The 24,644-nt window shown below is 36.3% G+C and overlaps 1 protein-coding gene across 2 annotated transcripts in view; it reads right to left on the reverse strand.

Annotated features, from left to right (window-relative positions):
• CLTC (clathrin heavy chain) overlaps positions 1-24,644 on the reverse strand; it is a 66,093-nt gene that overhangs the window by 39,072 nt on the left and 2,377 nt on the right. For both annotated transcript variants that reach the window (XM_032321149.1, XM_032321150.1), the window contains exons 2-4: positions 5,439-5,646; positions 2,214-2,482; positions 1,602-1,763 (exon numbers count right to left, since the gene is read on the reverse strand). In XM_032321149.1, the coding sequence (XP_032177040.1) occupies positions 1,602-1,763; positions 2,214-2,482; positions 5,439-5,646 (639 nt within the window). The remainder of the gene's footprint in view (positions 1-1,601; positions 1,764-2,213; positions 2,483-5,438; positions 5,647-24,644) is intronic.

Raw genomic sequence — 24,644 nt, forward strand, 5'->3', positions numbered from 1 at the left:
GTGAAATAAGTCAAGCAGAGAGAGTCAATTATCATATGGTTTCACTTATTTGTGAAGCATAACAAATAGCATGGAGGACAAGGTGAGTTAGAGAGGAGAAGGGAGTTGAGGGAAATTGGAAGGGGAGGTGAACCATGAGAGACTATGGACTCTGAAAAACAATCTGAGGGTTTTGAAGGGGCGGGGGTGGACGGCTGGGGGAACCAGGTGGTGGGTATTAGAGAGGGCACCAATTGCATGGAGCACTGGGTGTGGTGCAAAAACAATGAATACTGTTATGCTGAAAATAAATTTTAAAAATTAAAAAAAAAAATTTTAAAGACTAAAAATAAAATAAAATAATAAAAATAAAGTAATGCTTTAAAAAAAAAAAAAAAAAAAAGAACCTATACAGATTTTCAGATACTAGAAAAATGACATTGAAGTTTTTTCCCAGTAGGACTTTTCAAAATATATCTCAGCTTTATGTCTTTAAGGATAATATCTGACTTCTAAAACTTAAGTGTCTCTTCGTGAAATTCAATCAATTCAGACCAAAATACCAATGTTTTCTCCCATCCCAGTACTAACCAGGCCCTATCTTGCTTAGCTTCCAAGATCAGAGGAAAATGGGCGTGTTCAGGGTGGTATGGCTATCTTCACCATATTAAGAGGCTGACTGGATCATTCCTCAGTTCAGGGATTCTTATTCTGAAATTCTATGCAGAATTTTAACTTCCCATGCATCTATTCCCTCACTGCTAAGAAGATATGGATTTCAAGCCACCTCTATCTTAATTTTTTTAACTACTTACAGAAGACTTAAGAGATTCTACTCTGGCAGTTACAACGACAGCTAAACTGAGTTGCCAGGGCCAGGAGTACCAACTGCGGCATCCAAGTGGAGGCACTGCAGCAGGTGAATCCTCAGACTTCTGTGTCAGGGCTTTTGGCTAGGAACATGGCTACTGCCCATTCTCTCTTATTCCTCCTCATTTTTTCCCAAAGCCTGGTCCTTAACCTTCCTAGCAAATTATAAACTATCTGTTATCTTTTCACTAAACTTTTTATAATCTAGTCAACCAGGCCTTGTTTGTATTATAACTAAGAACCTCAAGATATAAAGTACTTCAATTTGTCCAGGTGATTCCAATGTATAGCCAGGGTTGAGAAGCTGACTTAAGATATTACTCAAATTGTGGTCCAAATCTATCTAGTTACCTAGGGCATTCAAAATATAGATGATGGGCTCCACTTACTAAGTCACACTCTCTAGATATAAGGCAAACAAACGTACATTGTAGCAACCTTAATTCTTATACACAGTATTGAGAAACATCAAACTAAGGCCTTTGGTAAAGATAAGCAAAATAAAGTGTCACTATAAACAGCTGATATAAAAAAGTTGTTAAAGAACATTATTCATTTTAGACAACTATCACAAGAAAACATTATTTAGATAAGTATTACTAGAAGCAGAATTTAAAGTCGCCACAAATCTTTATATTAATAACAAATTAACAATGGAGAGAGAAGACTTTTGAAATTAGAGGACTAATTAAATTAGTAGAAAGACAAAGATAAGTTCTCCCTAAATAATAATTTGCGAAGCCAAAACTCACCTTCCCTCCAGCTTGACCCCGTACTGCAAAACAAAATAACGTAGATTCTTCTGCATTTCCTTCCATTTTAAACTGCGCAAAGCTAGCCGCATGTCCTTCAATGGGCTGAGACACTTTCCTATCTACAGAATACAACTGCATAGCTCCCACCACACGATTTTGCTACAAAGGATCAAAAAGAACAAAATTTGGGGACCCAGTGAATCTATAACTCTCAGATTCATCAGCCAGTAAAATAATTAAAATGCTTTATATCACTTTTGGCAGGATTTATAATTCTTTATAAATTTAGTCTCTCCATGTAGATTTGACACCTCTTAATTTAAAATTTGGTTCCAACATTTTCTTAATAAAGCTTAACATGAATATTTAAAATGTGCCTCAAAAACAAGCATCTCTTTACACTATCTTGAAAAAAAAAATCACTTGGTAAGAGTATTCTGAAAACCTACATCAGTCTAGAGTCATTAAGCTAGCAACCTTTATTTCTTAAAAAAGAAAAAAAAATGCTTTCAAAATAAACTAAACATAGAAGACATAATTTTAAAATAAACTTCAGTCTGCTCATATTAATTCTCTTTACCTTTTATTAAACATCTAGAAAAACGTTACCTGTGCAGATATGCCAGTCAGAAGTAACCACTTTTGCTTTGCATCTGTACGATAATTGATAATCTGACACCCTGCAAGGCTAGAATGGCGATCAAACATTTTCACTGGCTGAGACTCTCCTTCCATACTCCAATGATAAACTGCATTATCCGTAACAAGAGCAACCGTATTCAAAGAGATCCATTTCCAAAAGGTGACATCATCAGTCATGGTATGGGCCTTCATTTTACTTTTCATTTCAATGTTAAATATCTGAAGAGTTTTCCCAGCTAAAAACAAAATTATGAATTATGAGTCATTAGGTAAGCAAACTTCAGGATAAATTATTATCTAGCTAGACTATCTCTAACAAGCTGTAACTTCAAAACAAAATGGTTCTATCAGGAGACTAATAACTAACTACAGAAGTCACACTGATAGAGCAGCAACCTTTGAAGAGATAGCAGAGACTAAGCCAACAATCTATATCCATAGCTGAAGCAAAAACTACATTACCTCTACTAAGGACATTTTAAATAAATAGTATGACTTCTACGGAATTCTAAACCCCAAATGAAAATGAGTCTGAAGACTTAACAGTGATGGAAAACAAGGTTGTAGCCTTCATGCTGATAATTAAGAATGTTTATGCATAAACTAAGTTAGTTGTAGGTACACAGAACAAAGCAAATCTGATACAAACACAGAGGGAAATGTCTACTTTTTAAAAGGCAATCATCCCCATCCAACCAGGTCTAGTGGAAACTGCCTATTTGGAGAAGGATCTACAACTCTGCCTTGTACTAAGCACATAAGAGAAGTACATGCTACATCTCATCAGGGAAAGGTAGAGGTGCAGGAAAAAAAAGGAGACAAAGGACAGTTTCAGATGCTGTTAATATGCTGGAAATACAAAGTTCAAGCTTCATCCAATTAAGACAGCAAACAGTAAAAGAAGGATGAAATTTGCCTTGAGTGTTAAGAGTTCACGGAGTCAGATGCAAAGGCTTGTACTTATAATTTGAAATCCATCAGAATGAAAAGTGATTTGGTCTAAATTAACAGAGATCAAAGCCCACAGCATTCTCTAGGTTAGCTAATCCAGATTAGTCCTTAGAGACTAAATAAAACTCCATTCCTGAGCCAAAGAGAATCTGGCTCTTGAAAAACAAAAACTAAATTATAGTTGGGGTTGGGGGAGGGAGGTTGGGGTTGGCAGAATTGGACACAAAACATAAGAGTTTTGTACCATGATCCTTCTTACCACATGTAAAACTTCTTCCATAAGACAAAGAATGCTATTCCCATCCCACACAATATGTAAACCACAACCAGACTTGAACAACTGTTAAAAGTTATAGTCCTGTTTATAAAAAGAAGTGAAGGTTTAAAAATGGCTTCAGAGGGAAGCAGTATTTGGGAATGACTTACTTTTCTTTGCTGCCTTACCCAGCCTCTAGTTAACAGACTTTCTTATTTATTTCTACACAAAAGGGGTTGGAGTACATGTGTAGGGTGATTGGGCAGGAGGGCAAGATAACAGCTTAATTCCACAATATAGACATATAGGCACAAATCTATAATGCTATTATTACAGTGCTCTGAAAATCCTTTCAATTTATTCTTCTTATATAACAGGACAATAACTAATACAATCTAATTTAAGATAACTCACCATCTGCACACATAAGAAAGCATTAAGAAATGTGATAAGATAACAATAACATTAAAAATAGAAAAGAAATGTGAGAAAATTAAAACGATGGCCTTTTAGTAGAGAAGAGTGAGAGCTGCTAAGCAGCTGAATCTAAATTCTTTGAGGAGGCTAAAGAGAGCTTAATACCTTAAAGTATAACATATGTATCATTTAACAAAAGCAAGAAGCTTGCTGCCATAAAACATGTGGTCCTAGTGTGAAAGTTGGATCACCTTTCCTTAAGATAAGATCAACAACTCCTATCTTGGATATGTGATGATGATGTATTTATTTGACTATGCTTGCCTCCAACCCTGCATTTAATCTCCAATCAGTTTCACTACTAAATACAAATTATTTACAAATTCACTACTAAATACACTACTAAATTTAAATTATGTGAAGAAAAACCTGTTTAAAAACCTAGCACCATTAACAACTCACCCACAAATTTATTAAGAAATTACTAGGAACCTGAACTCTTCCTACTACCAATAAGAAAAACAAAGCAAAATAAAGACAATTAAATGCCTTTTTCAGAGTCAGCAAGCTTGTCACCTAGTCCTCTCAGAAACTTCTGTTTTAAAGTGTCAATTACATTCTCACTCTATAGTTCAAAGGAAAAAAAATAATACAGGCTTCCAGACAGTATGAATTTCTTTAAACTGCTCAGATGGATAGATTGTATGGTTCCCTACTGGGAGACCAAAAAGTTAGTCTGAATAAACTCTAACACCCTTGATTCCAAAGATTTAATATCCATATACAAACACTTCTAACAATCAGTGTAAATTGAAGACTTTTTTTTTTTTTTTTAAATTAGGCTCCACACCCAACAAGGTGGGTCTTGAAATCATGAGCCTAGATCAAGAGTCAGCTCCTGGGAGGCTCAGTGGGTTAAAAGCCTCTGTCATGATCCCAGAGTCCTGGGATCAAGCCCCACATCATGCTCTCTGCTCAGCGGGGAGCCTGCTTCCTCCTCTCTCTCTGCCTGCTTCTCTGCCTACTTGTGATCTCTGTCAAATAAATAAATAAAGTCTTTAAAAAAAAAAAAGTCACTATGTTCTACCCATTGAGCCAGCCACTCATCCAATTCAAGACATTTTTAGAACTTGACATTCTAAATGAAATGCACACTTGAAGAATAAAAAAGAACAACATAAATGATAAGTTTATCTTCCTAACAAAATTCTGCAATGTTTAAGTACTAATATTGAAAGTATATTTTATTCCAGAATATGAATCACTAATGTCTGGTCTTCTGTATATGGAGTTGTATTTTTAGCACAGCCTTGTCACACTGGAGGTACAAAATTTAAATTCTTTCAACCTAAAACTTAAAATTTTACCCATCTATGCTGAGGAGAAAGTAAGACATTTCACAGAAACATATGCCACTCCGTGAAAGCAGTTAAAATCAAATTTAGTAATATCTTTAACTTTGCAGATTTAACTAAATTTAATCAACACACTAAAAAAGGTAAATCCTAATTACTGTATCTGAATAAATTATACATAGGGAAAAAAAATATCCCCACAATCTTTTATACCTTTCAGTGCAATTACTTTGCTAGCTGGATTCATGATGGCGCTGTCTGCAGAAATTGGCCTTCGAATTGGATTGCTTGGGTCATTCATATCAATGATTACCACCTGAGCCTGCTCTCCTACTTTCTCTCGAATGCAGATGAATTTGTCTGACTCCATAGTTAGGGTACTGAAGCCAATGTTTGCTGGATTTATACCCAGGTTCTGGAGCTGGGGAAAAAAAACAAAAACATAATAAATCATGTTACAAAATGAATCAGAAAGACTTGATATTCATACATCGTCATCATTACAAATCCTCATTTAACCATTAATGCCTTAAGGTAAACAGTGACAACTCCACTACAAATGAGGCAACTGACAGCCAAATGATGGACCTTCTATTTTTTCAACAAATATGGCATTCAATTATTTTGTTATAACCTTATAGTTTTAACTAGAGATGTGTAACTCCAGGATTAAAACTAAGAGGCAGAACAAGTACATAAAAAGGTAAAGGAGGGGATCTGAGATCACCAATGTTTCTTGGTTTAAGAATCTGCCCTCCCTTACCCACTTTAATATTTCACATGCACTGGACTTTAGGAATGAAAATTAAGTTCACCATAAAAAGACTTAAAATTTCAGAGTTCTTATCTAAAGGAACTCAGACTAACAAAAGCACACAGACAAGTACACAATTAGCAATTCTTTGCAAAAAATACCAAAACAAAGATATGTAAGAGGGACCTGTCACAGAAGGCCCACCACTAAGGGAATGTTCTCAAGGGAGGTCGACAGAATGTGCAACAGAAGCTTCCTTCTAAATACTAGGGCCCAGAGATGTGAAAGGGTAAATCTGCTAAGGGAAACAGAAGTACTTCTGTTAACACTGGATACAAACTATGAAAGGTTTGCAGAACAAAGAATTAGTAAGGTTTTAAAGACAAGCAAGGGCCAGACTGATGAGCTAAATGTATCCCAGTAAGAATCCTGAATGTCTTGCACAGGCAAAGGAAGGTACTAAAGGGTTTTAACAAGGAAAATAATGGAATCTGATTTGCTTTGTATACTCAAAAGATATTATCGTATTTGCTAAGTAAATATAGAGGATCTAAAGACAGTAGGTCCCTGAAAACCTACTAAGTGTGTAAGATCAAAAGGCACTTGCTAGAAGGAGGGCTCTACCCTCCTTCATTAATGAGTTATTAATATTCTGGTTGACTAAATGTAGTATGACAGATTAAGTCCCACTAAAAAGTTACCAGCGGGTTTTTATTAGACTTGGCCAGACTAATTTTTTTTTTTTTTTTAATTTTCTCCAATGGATAACAAGTTCACACAGAACAAAATACAAACAAAAATGAAAAAGCTTGGGGGTGGGGCAGGAACACATCTTCCTTCTGCCCAAGTCACCCAGATACCAATTTCCTTCCTTCTCCTCAGAGACCACCACTGTCATTACTTTCTCATGGACTGGGTGAGCCAAGTTAATTGTATTTTATCTAAATTCTTCTGTCAAATTCTGCTAGTAGGTCTTAATTATAACCAGGCCAGGATCTGAATAAAATACAACATAAGATTAAGACACTGCACTTTACTTTCACTTTCCTCTTATACCTTAATGACTGCAAGCACAACTAGTTATAATGTGTAGTTACAGTAACTTGGTTACTGAATACCAGGGCAAGGAGTCAAGTAATTGTTTAACTGTTAATACAAACATGGTAATAAAATAGATTAACTGGCTTTACAAACTCAGTATACACTGCAACACAATGCAAGTATACAAGCTGTGAGATAAGTAATTTATAATAAATTTGGTTACAATAAACTTTATAAATTATTAATTTTCATTTCTTCCTGACTTTAACTTTATAGTAACCTTTAGGTCCAGAACTAATGAAGGAAGATAAATAAAAGAGGTCTCCAATCACATATAAAGGGACTGTGGATGGGCTTCCAGAGGCCAAGTTCTCCATCTAGTTTCAGAGGTATATTTTTCTGAGTGGATGGTCCTCAAACTCTTGTGAATTTAATCCAGTTACCCTTCTAATAATTGTGGAGAAAAAATTCCAATGATTCCCAGATCACCTAGAACTCTATGTGTAAAAGCAACACATCATCTTCTTAACTATTCTGTAAAATAAGAATTCTATATTTCTAAGTCACTACACCAAACAGTCACATAAGACAATTTTGAGGTTCAACTGTCACAGCTTAAGTCCTACAATGCTGAGAAAGAGAAAAATTAATAGTGTTAGTCAATTAGTAACTAACTGAATCCCAAATTATTCCTCAGGGGCAGGTGCAAGACAACTGTAAGAAAAGAAAACTAGTAGGAAAGAGGTAGAGGAAGAAAAAAAGAAAAACCAAGAAACTTTTGTTTCTTATTCCCAACTAGGTCTCCAAATAAATGCAGTCAAAAAAGCTGTTGTCAACAGTTAGCACTGACCTTCAGCCTCAGGAGAGGCTACTCTTGAGCTATGCTTTTTTGCAAGATTTGGTTACAAATGGGTGGGGTTTTCACTCCTTGCAATCTACATAATCTCATGTCCTTTTCTCATTCTTCATTTACACATTCTACCAAGAAAGCTATGCATATGTATTTTTTATCTTCCCTACCATGAATGTACTACTGCTATTCAAAATACTTCATGTGAAACAGACATACATGCTATATTTAAAAAAACAAAATTAAACAAGAGGCAAGTGTCAAGCTCTCACCAATTTCACATATTTAAATATTTTTTAAAAAGCATACTTAAATAATGTCCATTTATACTACTATACAGGAAATTGCTCCCTCCTGAAAAGCTTCTCCCAGTTGTTAGAATAAGTGGCAGAACTTCAAGTGATGTATTCCTTTGTCTCTATCAAATACAAAGCTGTATTTTCTTCCATTTCTTCAAATAAGGTCAGTGAGATTTTTTTCCCCACTAGTGATACTTTTCAGTGAAAGTGCTCAGAACACTCATCAATTCTTCCATATTCACAAAAGGGAAACATCCCAAAACACATAGTAATAGGACAAGACACCATCATTAACAGCAATTTCGGGTTATAGTAGATAATTATGTCTACTAATATCTTGTACAGATAAAAACTTCTAAAAATGTTTTTTAAAAGGTTTTATTTTCAAAACCACACAAACTAACCATAAAAACTTCTTAAGTTAATTATAAAGGTCTGATGGTACAGGAGACGTATTACCGGAAATTTAAGTGGGTGACTTTTCATAGTATACCCTTTCATACTGTTGGAATATCTACCACAGAAGTTGTGCAACAAACTACTAATAAACTCAGAGGATGTGTAAGAGTCTCCAAACTTGCAGCTATTTTCAGAGGATAACAATAATATCCAAATTCTGGTTACATTTTTTATACCCTCAATTGACAAGATGTTGCTACTACTGAAACTGGGGATATTCTGTCTTGCTATATGCTTGAAAATTTCTAGTAAAAATTTTTTTAACTTCAAAAAATTTCTACTTTCTGATTATAAATTAAAAAGCATAAATATGGAATCAACAAACTTGGGTCCAAGAAAAGGGGTTACTTTTTTTTTTTGAATAATTATTACATAGACATGGCAAAGTACTCAAACAGTACATAAGGGTATACTATGAAAAGTCACTCCTATGGTTCCAGTAATACCTCTCTATCCCCAGCAATTAGAGATGCTTTTCCACCTTAGAGACAGCCTACGTATATGAAAGTATAGATTTCCATCCTCCCTTAAAAAAAACAAAACAAAACACAAAACCACCCACTCATAGCACACACTAAAAACCATACAAATTATCAATTGCTCCCTTTTGAAAATTGCTCCCTTTTGAAAGAAAACCAACTCGAATGTCGCAATTCATTTGATTTCCACACTACATTTTGGGCTCTGGTCTGTAGGTGGCTCTACTGTAGGACCTCAAACTTAAGCCTGGCTTAGCTACCAGAAAGTTTAAGTAAATAAATTTACTGTTAACCAGCCAACCCAAAACTCTGGAGAGTCCTGGAGTTTACATGTTAGAAATGATATAAAAATGGGGCACCTGGGTGGCTCAGCTGGTTAAGTGTCTAACTTCAGCTTGGGTCGTTTTCTCAGTGTCTTGGGTCATGTTCTCAGTGTCTTGGGATCGAGCCCCAGGGTCCCTGCTCAGTGAGGAGTCTGCTTCTCCCTCTCCCCTTGCCCCCACTTGTGCTCTCACTCTCTATCTCTCAAATAAATAACTAAAATCTTTTTTTTGATGCCTGGGTGGCTCAGTTGGTTGGACGGCTGCCTTCGGCTCGGGTCATGATCCCGGAGTGCCGGGATCGAGTCCCACATCGGGCTCCCGGCTCCATGGGGAGTCTGCTTCTCCCTCTGACCTTCTCCTCACTCTCTCTCTCAAATAAATGAGTAAAATCTAAAAAAAAAAAAAAAAAAAAAAAAAAAACAAACCTAAAATCTTAAGAAAAACAGAAACAAAAATGTTTCTTTTTCCTTCTCATGCCAATCTGGATTAACATGCCTGGGGGGAGGGGCACGGGGAAACACTACATTCTTAGTTTTTGCTGTGTGATTTAGTATTTCAGATTCCCCATTATCTACAGAACACAGAAGGTTATCATTCAAGTAGACAATATTATAAAAATATATAACTTTGATTATAAAGTAAAAGTGCCATCCAAAATTAGTTCTGTGGATTCTTCATAAGAAAAAATGTCTGGGTTTAGTCCCAGTTTTGTCACATAAATGATCACAGGGGAATCAGTTATCTGTGTATCTGTTTCCTCTTCTTAAACATCTAAATTCCCAAAATTTAATATGGAGCACTTAGAACGTCTGAGACATAGTAAAAGGTCATTATATTAGAACACACAACACATCAGTACTTAGGCCAGCTCAAAATTAGCTTTTTTTCTATTTGTATTTTACTATCTACTTAATTCAGCTGTCCTCCAGGTTGCTTGAAACCCTGGGTGTGAGCATCTTCTGACTACTGATAATAGATTAGTGGTCTCTGGGTGCTTAACTTACTCAGACACTATGAAGTGTCCCTTTTCTTCTTTTATTTCTTTCTTTTTTTTAAAGAATAGGAAATTACACTTAAAAACTTTTAAGTCTGTTTTTTAATTTGACTGACTAAAGGTAGGTAGAGACCAGAATCTCCAAAACCTCCAAACATTTTCATACTAAGTAACCCTGTTTTAATTCCTATTTTTAGGTACACCATGGAACATTGTTAAGGCTTGCTAACAAACTTGGCAAATATGCCTCAGGAAGCAAGCTGGGAAAGCTAATGCAAACATATGGCATAAGGTCAGCATCATCAAAAATTATCTTTGCTCTAAAGAACTCAAGGCTAAGAAAACAGAAGGTAAAATGTAAAGCAAACATTGAATTTATCTCAACATGCAGACAAGTTTAAGGCACCCTGTTCAAAAACACACACAAACCTATACTATACCTTTCTAAAACCAGAGTTTCCCAATTGGTCATACCACACAATTCCAGGTCAATTTATCCAACTAAACTTCAAAAAACTTCAAATAAAAGAACTTTCTTAAAAAGTAAAACCCTCTTCCATCTTTGCTCGTCAGTGTGTCTAATGTTACAGAGGCATCATCTTACACAGAAAGATAGCATTTCTTTTGCTAGATGAACACGGTAAATTACGTTACAGGACAATTATAGATTAGAAGAGGTTTATAAAATCAGAGTCAACACTAATATAAATAATGAAAAATGAAAAGCTCTTTCTTAATGCAAACTTAAAAATGATGAAAAACCAATGGAATTTTTGAAAAGTCACTTTTTTCAAGTATTACCATAACTGATTCAGGGAAGAAATCATTAATGGATACTAAAATTAATGGGTGAAATTTCCTCCCTTTGGTAACTACAGTATGGTCATACAAGACAGACATTTACGTAGTCTCATACTACTTCCCAAGGTACTCATTATAAAAGGGGAGAGTGGAGCGCCTGGATGACTCAGTCAGTTAAGGACCTGACTTTGGCTCTGGTCATAATCTCAGGGTGGAGGGATCCAGCCCCTGTGGGTTGCCTGCCCTGTGAGGAGTCTGTATCTTCCTCTCCCTCTGCCACTCCCCACTTGTGCTGTCAAATAAATAAGATCTTTAAAAAAAAAAAAAAAAAAAAAGTGAAATCTCATGATAGCTTGAATTTCTTTAAAATGTTTAAAACAAAAAAAGCAAATACTGCAAAATATCAACAATCTAGATGACTAGAATATAGCTCTCCCCAGTCTTCTATGAAAGCTTTCAATTTTTCTTAAAGTTTTTAAAAAAGATTAAATTTTACTCTTTTATAAAAGGTTACAAAAACTGAAAATTAAATTGTAAGAAATACATTTTTATTATGTAATTTACCTGTAGGGCAAGAAAGAACAATACAACTTTCAAAAGGTAAAGATGATAATCAAACCAGAGTGATACAATTCAAGTGTTAAGAGTTATGCTCATAGGGGCAACTTGGTGGCTCAGTGGGTTAAAGCCTCTGCATTTGGCTGAGGTCATGATCCCAGGGTCCTGGGATAGAGCCCTGCATCAGGCTCTCTGCTCAGCGGGGAGCCTGCTTCTCCCACTCTCTCTGCCTGCCTCTCTGCCTACTTGTGATCTCTCTGTCAAATAAATAAATAAAATCTTAAAAAAAAAAAGTTATGCTCTATAAAGGAGTTATACACCAGATGTCTGTGCAATCAGAACGAAGAAGTTTGTTGCACTTATACTGTCCAAGATAGTGGCCCCTGGTCACATGCAGTTATTCAATTTTAAGTAAATCAAATTTAAATTCGGTTCCTCAGGCCCACTAGTCACAGTTCAAGTACTCAACAGTCACATGTGACTACTGTACTGGAAAGCACAAAATATACATTTCCATTGATGCAGTCTAATTAAGAGCATTGTTTTCAGGTGTGTTCTTCGGAGGCTAACAAATAAGAGTACTATGATGCACATGGTGGCTCAGTGGGTTAAGCCTCTGCCTTTGGCTCAGGTCATGATTCCAGGGTCCTAGGATCAAGCCCAGAAACAGGCTCTCTGCTCAGCAGGGAGCCTGCTTCCCTTCCTCTCTCTCTGCCTGCCTCTCTGCCTATTTGTGATCTCTGTCAAATAAATAAATAAAATCTTTAAAAAAAAATTAAACTCTGGCAAATATGATGGAGAGTTGGTAAAGTCACACAAGAATTTCAAATACAACAAGGAGAAACAGGAAAAAGTAGAACTTTCAAGTTCCAGAGTCCAGATAGCTACAGGAGGCTTGGTGGGGGAAAATCTGCAAAGTTCAATACTAGCAGAAGTGAGAACCTAAGAAAAACTCCTCAATTTGGGTGCCTCTTTCCTCTCAAGAAATCACTAGACTTTCAAACAGTGAAGGCCTAGGGTTATAAAAGCCTGAGAATGTGCAGATGTAATAAGATGCAATTTCTTCAAAGAACATGAAAAAAGAGAGGCCTGTCTCTATGCTTGGTAAACTTCCACTGCCTCAATTTCTCAATGTCATAAAGCTTTTGGAGAAAGAGTACACATCTGTATGATGATTCCCTAATTTAAAAAACTGTAAGTGTGAAAGAGACTGTATTAAAATCAAAAAGATATTGTAAGAAAATAAATTTTAACTTCAGCAACATTAAATCGGAAATCTAAGTTAAAGATTCTGAAGTTTTTAACACTTTAAAAGCTTTTTCCTGTCTTGGTTTTGAAACTATACTTGATTTGACTATATGATTGGCAAACAGAAAAGAGGCATTGTCCATCCTTGCTCAAGGGTGAGCAAAGCATGGATAAGTGCTACATGAAAGGTTAAAGTGGATTAGCACATATCAACACTTAAAACAGTGTGGGGCCACATAAGCACTCTGTTTCATGGATTTCTATCATTTCACAGTTATCTAGCTCAGGGACTATGACATCATGACATATACTATTCCAAAAGAGATTGACTCGGACTTCATGCTACTAACTTTAAACCTAGGGTGGGCCAATTTGCTTTGTTTGAAACACATGTTACTAAAGACAGCTTAGGAAAACCTCCATATAATAAGGAATCAGGAACCCAGTAATGGTCAGTCAGCAGCTTATTAGAAGATATTAGTGATCAACCTGTAACTGTTAAAGGGACCAAATGGACAATGGATATATATAACCCAATAGTTTACATTTATTAAAAAAGAAAGAAAAATGCTAGCAGAAGACAATACAACCAAGTAAAACCATGTTATTTTTCAATGCCCAATTCTTGGACTGAAGAGGAAATGGTTAGCTCAGTCTCTCTCACAGCAATCAATCACAATTGTTTGTGCCTACAGACATCATATAATTAAAGGAATATTAGTCTTGCTTTAAGCCTACTAATTTCAACCAGCTGCTGTCACATTTGATCAAATAGGAGCATTCACTGCAAATAGCCTTCTTCATAAGCATACTCAGGGAGACTGCTTCCTATTGAATGACTAGTAAACTCATAACAGAACTCATTTACCAGCTGTATCAGCTGAAAATCAAAATACCTTAAAACTTGTGTTTATGACAGCATTACTAAGAATTTATGTTTCACAATTAATGCTTGGCTTTACACTTTCCAGATCCTTCCTCCTTGTTTCATCTGAAGAGTCAGAATGGAAAGGAAGTATGTACAAGCTACTACACTTCAGATGAGACCATTTTGTAAGTGGTCTATGTATACAGCCCTATTTCAGTTGCCTTTTCTTGAATCTTCTATCTTGATAAAGACTTAACAGGTGTTACCACTACAAAATTAAGAAGTTAACAATCTGAGAGAGAACTGCTGATACCTGGGTATCACTCAATGCAGTTATTCTGAAGTTAAGTACCTAAAGATTTGGTTAACTTCCCATCCCAAGTACTTCACTCAGCATAATTTCCTTTAAAAGTCCCTGAACATCCTCTACCTTCACTAGTATCAATCACAGTGACAAAAACTGCTGACAGCAGTCACTTTGCAGAGCCCTTGAAACTAGCTATGAAACCAGCAGAATGTCAAATAAAAGCTGCAGTTGCTGTCTTCTACAGGAAATGGAGAAAAATGCTGAGAATGCAGGATTCCTTTAGTTCTTCCATCAACAGGATACTGGCCATTGTTTTGTGTGCTCCACACATTTCAAGCAAGTAAAAATGCCTTTAACTCTTGCTGACCCTTTGTTTCTACTCCACGTTAGCTTTTGAGGCGATCACTGTCTCTAGGAGAATTGGACTCTGGTCACTCCAAAATTAAGTACTACATTCAAGAAGGAACCATGGCTGGATTGTAAGACTATTAGCTTTGGCAAATTATCAGGAAACTCAAAGAGCATTTTTTCCTCCTTGTAGCCAACTACTGACTGGAAAATTTAAAAACTTTAAATCTGACTCATTCTTAAAACAATCCAATAATTAGATGAAATGTCACACATTGATTCTGATCAAGCTACAGGAGAATATAAGGAAAATTTTATGTCCCAAATCTTGCAGATTCTCAAGTTATGCCCTTTTCTGCATAAAGGCCATTCAGGGGGCACAAAACCAGTGAATGCTACCAAAGTCATGACTGATTATAGGTGTTTACTTATGTATGTTTGGGGTAGGGGTGCAGGCAAGGGGTCGTAGTTTGTCCAGACATTCTTTTCAAAGAACTAGAAATGAGGCTTACTTTGAGGGTTCAAGATTATAATAAAACTTACTGCTCACTTACCATAAAAAACCTTCAAAGGATGATTTGAATGTCCCTAGGCAGATACCAAAGGCTTGGTTTCCTTACTATTAAAATTGTAAAGGTTACAATGAAACTTCATTCTATGACAAAACTTCCCAAAATGTATTTCTAAGTGGAAGCCCAGTGATTCAGCTCAACCCCATTACTGCTGCTACTACTACACATATTCATGTCTTTTTCTACCCTATACCCACAGACCTGATAGGAAGTGAGACATTATGTAGTTACTGCTTATTTTTCTAGTTAGAGTACTCATCTGAAGCATGATCAACATGTAGGTGCTAAAAGTTACAAGACCAGAACCATTTTTTCATATTTGAATCACTGAAATATTTTCTTGTGAACCTAAATGCCAAAAATTACAAGTTCAACAAAGTGAATGAATGAACACTCAGCAAAAAGAGTTACAAGCTTTCTCAAAATCATTTAATATTAACAAATTCAGGAGCACCTGGGTGCCTCAGTGGGTTAAGCCTCTGCCTTCGGCTCAGGTCATAGTCTCAGAGTCCTGTGACTGAGCCCAATGTCCGGTTCTCTGCTCAGCAGGGAGCCTGCTTCCCCCCTCTCTCTGCCTGCCTCTCTGCCTATTTGTGATCGCTCTGTGTCCAAAAAAAAAAAAAAAAAAAAAAAATCCAGGGAGTCTGAAACGTTAAAATGACTAAATGACCAGAATTTACTTTCTAAAATCTATTGAGCATCTATTATTTGGCAAGCTAACATCAATTCAGTATTTTATAACCTACTATTAATTTTTGTGAGACCACCTTTACTTTGTGTTAAGCTACAATCTTACTACTAAGTTAACAACCTATAGGGAAAGTAACAGGTTTTAGGCTCAGAGGGTTTTGAGTATACAATTTGCACCTCACATCTTCTAGAAAGTGGAAAAAAAATTTTCCATCCCCAAAGTCTATAGATACTGCTTCACTATCTCTAACATTCAGAGTTAAAAATATAAGACTACCTTAATTTTTTGGTCAGGGAGAGGATATGCTCTGGATGCTTGTAGATTTTTTGTTTTAAATCTCATGATTTAAACTTCCCCAGGCCTGTCTCAAACACTGGACCTTTCAAATCTTCTTCTCCTTTGTATCAGTTACATTTTCTTCCATTGTCTGAAAAAAGCTTCCATTCCAATTATTTGTTTCTATAGTTCTCATATTTGTAACCTATTCTGTCACACCTCCTCTTGTTTTAATTGTGTGATTTCTCTCTAAATTTAAAATCTTCAAAAAATTCAAGTTAATTTTCCACACTGCTGATTTCCACAGGGGCAATTCTGCTGTGCCCAGGATCAACTTTCTGTATATATTCTATCACTGCAGTCTTTTAGGAAAAAAAACCATTTCCTCAGATCTGTTCCTAGTTCTGTAGTATTTTTTCCAATAATCATACATTTAAACAATGAGCAGCTAGTGTATGCCAGACACTAAACTAATAGAGAATTCTACAGTAAATGTGCTATGGCCTCCTCTACTCAGTGTGTTAATAAGAACATAGCAATTACAAAGGTGCCTTGGGGTTACAAGGATGCATGCCTAGCCCAGATTGATGTGGGAGTATACACAGTGTCTGAGAAGAAAATGGAAATACAATCTGAAGCAGGACACACAATTCAAGGGAGGACAGAGCTACAAACTTGAGAACAGAACTAAAAATATCCTATGTGCCCAAATACAGTATTCATTTTAGCAAGTGGACTATTCCCTGGACACTCAAGAAAGCTTCTGACCAGTATTAGAATGTGGAAAAACTGGAACTCATACATTGCTGGTGGGGATATAAAACGGTGCAGCTGCAATGAAAAACAGTTGGGTAATCCCTCAAAAATTTAAAACAGTGCTAAACCGTATGACCTGGCAATTCCAGTCCTAGGTATATATCCAAAAGAACTGAAAACAGGTATTCAAACAAAAACTTTAATGTTCATAGCAATACCATACATTCATAATAGCCAATGGGTGGAAAGAGCCCAAATGTCTATTAACTAATGAAAGGACAAATAAAACGTAGTGTATCTATTCAGTGGAGTATTATTCAGCCATTAAGGAATGAAGTTCACATCTATACTGCAACACAATGAACCTCCAACATCACGCTTAGTAAAAGTCAGACAAAAAAGGTCACAAATGATTCTACTGACCAGTAAATCCATAAAGACAGAGAGCATGTTAGTGGTTGCAGAGGATGGGAGGGGGTGGGAATAAGATACTGCTTAATGAATTTGGAGTTTCCTTTTGGGGCAATGAAGATGTTTTGGAACTAATACAGGTGATGGTTGCACAACATTGTTAAATGTATTAAATACCATTAAATTGTTCACTTTAAAATGGTTAATTTTAAGTTATATTAACTTTATCTCAATTTTAAAAGAACTTAGGCCCTGTTAATATAAATTCTTAGGAATTAGATATGCTTAATATAGTTCAAGTCATCATTTGACTTAGCTCACAAGGACATTTAAAATTATAAAATAATTTACAGGGGCACTTGGCAGGCTCAGTTAGTAGAGTAGATGACTCTTGATCATAGGGTCATGAGTTCAAGCCCCACGTTGGGCATGGAGACTACTTATAAATAAAATTATAAAATAATTTTTATACCTGAAAATGTTTTTCTACTCTTCACATTTCAGAAACAATTCTAATTCTTCATATGCACTTTTTTTTATATCAGTGTTTTCATTAGCACTGGAAAGTCATCTCCATTCCTCTGAAGTGCTTTTTTAAAATAAATCCATTATGTAACAACCATGGGAATTTTAGAACATGCCTAAATTTCCATGTGCATATTAGAAGAGCTGGGTTTTTTGCTTGTTTTTGGATTATGATCTCCAGAAATATACCCCTAATAGACTGGGTTTTTGAGGGATGTTTAAAAATGTTTCCATACACATCCAACAGTCATAAATGTGAGACCAGAAAACAGTAATTGTTAGATATGTTACATTTACCTCTTATCAATCCAGATGATTCCAAGCCTATGATAGTCTTCAATGAACAGTGTTATAGTATTCAAAACAGAATTGTGAGAGGGCTAGGTAAATGCAGAGACTTGTCAAGGCTTTTAATATACTGAAACTCTTGGGGCACCCAAGTGGCTCAGTCAGTTGATGGTGTGCGTTCGGCTCAGATCATGATCTCAGGGTCCTAGGATAAAGTCCCACGTCCAGCTTCCCACTCAGCAGGGAATCTACTTGTCCCTCTCCCTCTGCCCCTCCCTGCTCGTTCCCAAATATAAAAATCTTAAAAAAAAAAAAAAAAAAAAGAGAAACCCATTTAAAAGAATACATGTATAAAGGAAACTCTTTTTTTTTTTTTAAGATTTTTTTTATTTATTTGACAGAGAGAGATCACAAGTAGGCATAGAGGCAGGCACAGAGAGAGAGAAGAGGAAGCAGGCTCCCTGCTGAGCAGAGTGCCCGATGCCAGGACCCCGAGATCATGACCAGAGCCGAAGGCAGCGGCTTAAGCCACTGAGCCACCCAGGTGCCCCTAAAGGAAACTCTTTCTTGAAAAATATTTTATGGTAAAAAAGAAAATTACCTTAGCTTTGCCAGGTTCAAAAGGAAGAATATACAGTATTGCAGAATGGGGAAAGACATGAATTTTGTAAATGATGATCTCCCTATGGGTTTTTTTCCTCCTAATTATTCAGCCTCAAATAAGGAGAGTGATCCAGTCAGCTGTTTGCTAAACTGAGCATATGTGGATAGTCTCCAGCCTCATTGTGTCCAAAATGGTGGTTTTTAAGTCCTCTTTCTCAGCAATTCAGAAACAGATAAAGGCAACTCTCCACCCAACTCCCATTTTCATCTACTCTGACTTTCACAGTCAGTAGATGGGAGTCATCAAATGGATTCTACTCTAGAGCCTCCAGGAAGAATATAACCCTGCCAAAACCCTGTTTTCTCCTGTGGGATTCATTTCAGCCTCTGTCCTCCAAAACTTTAGGGTAATAAATTTGTGTTGTTTAAAACAAACAAAATTACCTATACACCGTTATAGCTCAAGATCATCAGAAACTGCAATCCCTAGGATTGTAGTGTATATCACTATTAGAGTTCTTCCCTTTCCTCCTCCAGAAATGGGCTGGATGTAGACAATAAAAGGAAAGAATCTGGTCTGAATCTCCAAGATCTTGGCTTCAATAACTGGGTAGATGGTAGTTTTTTCCTTTAGCTTGGCATGTTATGTTCTACTCTACTGGATAAAGGGAGACTCTCCTCTAGCATAGAGCTAAGAACTAACATTTGAGTGTCTCACAAGCTACGTCTTAAAATATAAACACAAACACATACCACAGTCTAATTTCAAAATTGCCAAAAAGTATTATTTTAACTTAATAAATGAGGAAGTTGAAAAAAGATAAAAAGATAGAGTTCAGATTAAACATCTGAGACATCTTCTGCAATAGCACAGAGAATTTAAATTTTCTAATGTGGCAAATGGTTGCAATGCACTCAATCCCTATTCCTTCAGAAGTAAGCTTTAAAATCAGCTTTACTTCAGAACCCAAAGAAAAGTCCTTATTTACCCAATGATTCAGAACAGGAAGTACTAATATTACTGGTAGTTCAGCCTCCAAAGCACAACCCTGTCTAAGTTTGTAACCAGTTTTCCCCTCTATGGTTATGCTATTCACACTGAGTAAACATGTCCAACCCCCACTCTTCTTCCCCCCACCTCAAGCACCATTGCTTTCTTAAGAGTTCTGTTCAAGTTTTTTAGTAGTACAAACACAAAACATGAATAATGCAGTAAAATCAAAAGAAGCTTTCTGCTTTCATAAGTGGCTTGAGACTGGAACACATTCACTCTTGTCATTAAGAAAAACTCCATAGACACTTTTGAGAAGTTCAGCTTTATGAAGGGGATAAAGATAATCCTAATCTTTAAATTAACCTGATCCCAATCATTCTGTACATTTTCTAGTAGGAAGTTGAATAAAGCCCTTTAAGAACATCATCTAACCATTTAAAGCATAGAAAATCAAATATTGGTTCACTGGCCCCTACTTTTCTCATAATATAGAAACAATTAAGGGATACCTGGGTGGCTCAGGTGGTTAAGCATTTGCCTTCAGCTCAGGTCATGATCTTCAGGGCCCTGGGATCAAGCCCTGTGTCTGGCTCCCTGCTCAACAGGGAATCTACTTGTCCCTTGCCTACTTATCTTGCTCTCAAATAAATAAAAATCTTAAGAAACAGAAACAAAACCAAAACTATTGACCTAAAAACAAACCACTGGTAGAATGTGTACAAAGAACACCACAACACAGATGCAAACAAATCGTGCTATATTTTGCAGTTCAAATTATATAGCTCATTCACCAAATGAAGCAATGTGCCACACTGCAAAAAGACCAAGTATTAAAGTCTGACCACCCACTCACTAGCTATGTGACTCTAAAAGTTAACTTCTGGGGCGCCTGGGTGGCTCAGTGGGTTAAGCCTCTGCCTTCGGCTCAGGTCATGATCTCAGGGTCCTGGGATCGAGTCCCGCATCGGGCTCTCTGCTCAGCAGGGAGCCTGCTTCCTCCTCTCTCTCTCTCTCTGCCAGCCTCTCTGCCTACTTGTGATCTCTCTCTGTCAAATAAATAAATAATATCTTTAAAAGAAAAAAAGTTAACTTCTGTTTCCTCATGTGTAAAATAAGGCTAACCCTACCTACCTGACAGCATTTTCTTGCTAATTACAGGAGATTATGAACATAAAATATTTATCAGTGTTCCTGACACAGAGTAGGTACTCAAGAAGCTAGACAATCAATTAATTTTGATATTACAGATGTCAGCACAACTGAGATTTGATTAATAGTTATTCCCTTTAACAACAAAATAAATTATGCCTCTCATAACACAAAAAAAGGGAGACAAAATCCAGTCTGACAGATGGGTTTCGTATAATGCATTCAGATCCAAGCCTCCTGCCATGCCTTCAAGTTAAGAGCTTTAGCCACAGACACTTGGCCAAGGGGCGGGAGGAAACATCTAGAACTATAAACTTTGCTATGATTTACAAGTTGATTTGTGAAGTTGCTTTAGCATGGGCATATATGTAAATAAAGTTAAGAGAAATACCCCATTCTAATATAAAGGACTGAAATGTTAGCTTTTGAACTCATTTCCCATCTAAGGGAGAACATTCACTTTAACACTACCAGCTTATAAAAGGAAATATGTTAACACTAGCAAAGGTCTGACTGGCATTCCAGGTGGGTATTTTATCAGATTTGAGGAAGTTTCTCAAATATATCTGACCAAGGAACACTAATTAAAAATGTACAAATGGCATACAGCAAGTGCTCATGGGTCAGAATTAAAAAGTAACTTAAAGATTTTTTTCTTGAGGAGCCTGGGTGGCTCAGTCGGTTAAGTGTCTGCCTTCTACTCAGATGATCCCAGGTGGGATCGAGCCCAACATCAGGCTCCTTGCTTAACAGGGAACCTGTTATTCCCTCTCCCTCTGCTGCTTCTCCTACTGTGGTCTCTCTATGTCAAATAAATGAAATCTTAACAAAAAAAAAAAAAAAAGATTTCTTTTGGGCAGTTTCAGAGCGGGATTAGTTTTGTATCATATGAATATTTGTATCAAGTCTTGCACAACATCGAACAATGAATAACATCCATGGTTGCAGTTATGTGTGGATAGCCTTTGCCAACTAATCAATGCAAGCTTCAGTCTGTATTCACCATTTTGTTTCTAGTCCAACACAGTTGCTGATAAGTACTCAAATCTTAGGTATCAAATATTTATAAACCATAAAAATCTAGGTCTGCAAATAAAATACTGTGTCACTGGTTCTGAGATACATAAATAAAATGTACTAGACAAAAATTATAGCTAATAATTAATGTTCTTAAAGTGCTACACCAAGTACTTCCGAATACATGATCTCAGACCTTTACAGTAACTTTGTGAGGCAGTAGGCTTATTTTACTGAGAGAAGTCTTAACCTTGTGTTCTTCAATACTGGAGCCACATTTTCACAAGCCACATGTGATACTGAGCAACAGAAATATGGTTACTGTGACCAATTTTAAAATTTAAAATAATTAACATAGTAACTGATAATTGATTCAGTTATGAAAAACTGAAGTTTGGAATAACTAGGTATGCAGATCTTCTTTTTCAACTGTAAATATTATGAAAGCTAAACACAGATTCCAATGAAAATAGGGTCTAAATTGGGATGTGCTCTAAGAGTAAAATACACATCAGATTTTGAAAAATCAGTACCCCAAAAGGAATGTAAAATATCTCATTTGAAAATTTCATACTCCTCACATGTTGAAATTATAACATTGTGATTCAAATTGTAACATTCTTGGAGCAAAGTCTAACAGAAAAAAGCACAGTAGGAGGATACTGTGTAACTTCTCTTCTTAAAGCCATTCTATTTCCTTGAAATATTTTTTCTGAAGACCCAGGATCAAATCCTATTCTAACAGTGTTCTCTTAAGTGAAGACCTGAAAACACCAAGCCACAGTCATAGGGAAAAACAGGCTCTCACAAGAAATCTGCTGGTCCCTTCATTCACCAGCCATTGTTCATCACCAGCATGACCCAAAAGAGACAGAATTCAACTAACACTTTTTTTTTTTCCAACTAATACTTTCAAAAAATGTCTTTAGTTAATAAAATGTAAATGTGGGTGGTCAGAAAAAATCTTCACTCTTACAAAGTCCATCAGTATGGCCTATAATGGTATGGTCCAATGTCACAGACAATAGCCTCATGTGGCCATTTACATTTAAATTAATAAAAAAGAAATAAAAATAAAAATTTAGTTCCTCCGTCACACAAGGCACATTTCAATATCCCTACGTAGCTACTAAAAATATTCATCACAGAAGAAAGTTCTTTTTTTTTTTTTTAAAAAGGGAAGAATCTTAAGCAGGCTCCATGCCATGTCCATCTCACGACATAGAGATCATGAGCCAAAATCAAGAGTCAGACACTTAAGTGACTAAGCCACTCAGGCACCCGAGAAGAAAGTCTTATTGGACAGTTACTCTCAAAAGGAAAAAACACAACAGTAACAGAGACAGAAAAAATATATTGTTGAATGTAATTCAAGTATTACAGGGTATGGTTTCTAAAATCACACACTGCACTACACACTAAAATGAAAATGACAGTGGTTCTATACACACACACACACACACACAGTTCCGGGTCTTGAATTATTTCCTAAACAGAGTGAAAGCATATTCACTAGAATCAGCCACACCCCTTTAAGCTGAGTAAACTAACAATTAGGAAAATTCTGAAAAACATGGTACATCTTAAGTTTGGAAGCCATTCCCAGGTTAGACTATAGCAGAATTCTAGGCAGTATGCCTCTCCAGGCAGTACAGTACCCAGATAGCATATTACAGTAATACTCAGCACTGCTTTCTCTCTGCAAATCAAAATAGCCATAGCAAGAACCCGTTCCACTCAATTCACAACACATCCCATGCCTGCATTTATGGATCAAAGGAAAGAGAAAAAGGTGGGGAGAACCCAAGATCCTGGGAATACAGTAGAATGTGCCAATCGGCAAAGAGAAACTTAGTGTGCCAAGAATTGAGAACTACAAGCAACATTTTATGTGTAGTCCAGGAATTTTTTAAAAAACTGCATTTCTAGGGGCGCCTGGGTGGCTCAGTGGGTTAAGCCTCTGCCTTCGGCTCAGGTCATGATCCCAGGGGCCTGGGATGGAGTCCCGCATTGGGCTCTCTGCTCAGCGGGGAGCCTGCTTCTCCTCATCTCTCTCTCTCTGTCTGTCTCTCTATTTGTGATCTCTCTCCCTGTCAAATAAATAAATAAAATCTTAAAAAAAAAAAAGAAGTTTAAAAAAAAACTGCATTTCTAGTAATCTCTTGCTCAGATAGGCACTCATCTGTTGACTATCAGCCTAAACATCCAAAGGAAAAAAAAAAAAACAGGGGGCAAAAAACTTCATAACTTAACATATTAACATTTATTTGATGTAATTCCAAGCCTTGATGACAGATAATTCAATTGGCCAGAAAGGTTAAAAACAAATTTACAGTTCACCTTTAGACACTTTCACAAAAGCTAACTCTACACTCAAGTTCCTCAATTCTTGTTCCCAATTCTTACCCTCTTTCAGAAAGTTTTCTGCTACTTAGCAAACTGACAGAACTCAGATAAAGACATGAGATGCCAATTAAAATAACCCTTATTAACTTTTTTAAAGGGTATAAAAGTGAGAAGTTAGGGGATATTCTGGAATATCTGGAAAAGGTTAGTGATCAGGGCTCTTTGCACAATTAATCATTATCAGCTGGAGCATACAGTCACACTAGTAAGCTTTACTTTAGCCCTGGCATGTCACTATAAAAAAAAAAATGACTGAATTCTTCAAATACATTTGCAAAGCTGCTTTATACTCAAATCTTCAAATTATTTCCAAAGGTAATTGTTTCACTTGAGTATTTGCAGAAACTCAGAAATCAGACCCGAATTCAATCTGTCTTCAATTAGTGACAAAGCTGGATTCCA

The sequence above is a fragment of the Mustela erminea genome, chromosome 18 (assembly GCF_009829155.1).
Source record: "Mustela erminea isolate mMusErm1 chromosome 18, mMusErm1.Pri, whole genome shotgun sequence".
Classification (NCBI taxonomy): domain Eukaryota; kingdom Metazoa; phylum Chordata; class Mammalia; order Carnivora; family Mustelidae; genus Mustela; species Mustela erminea.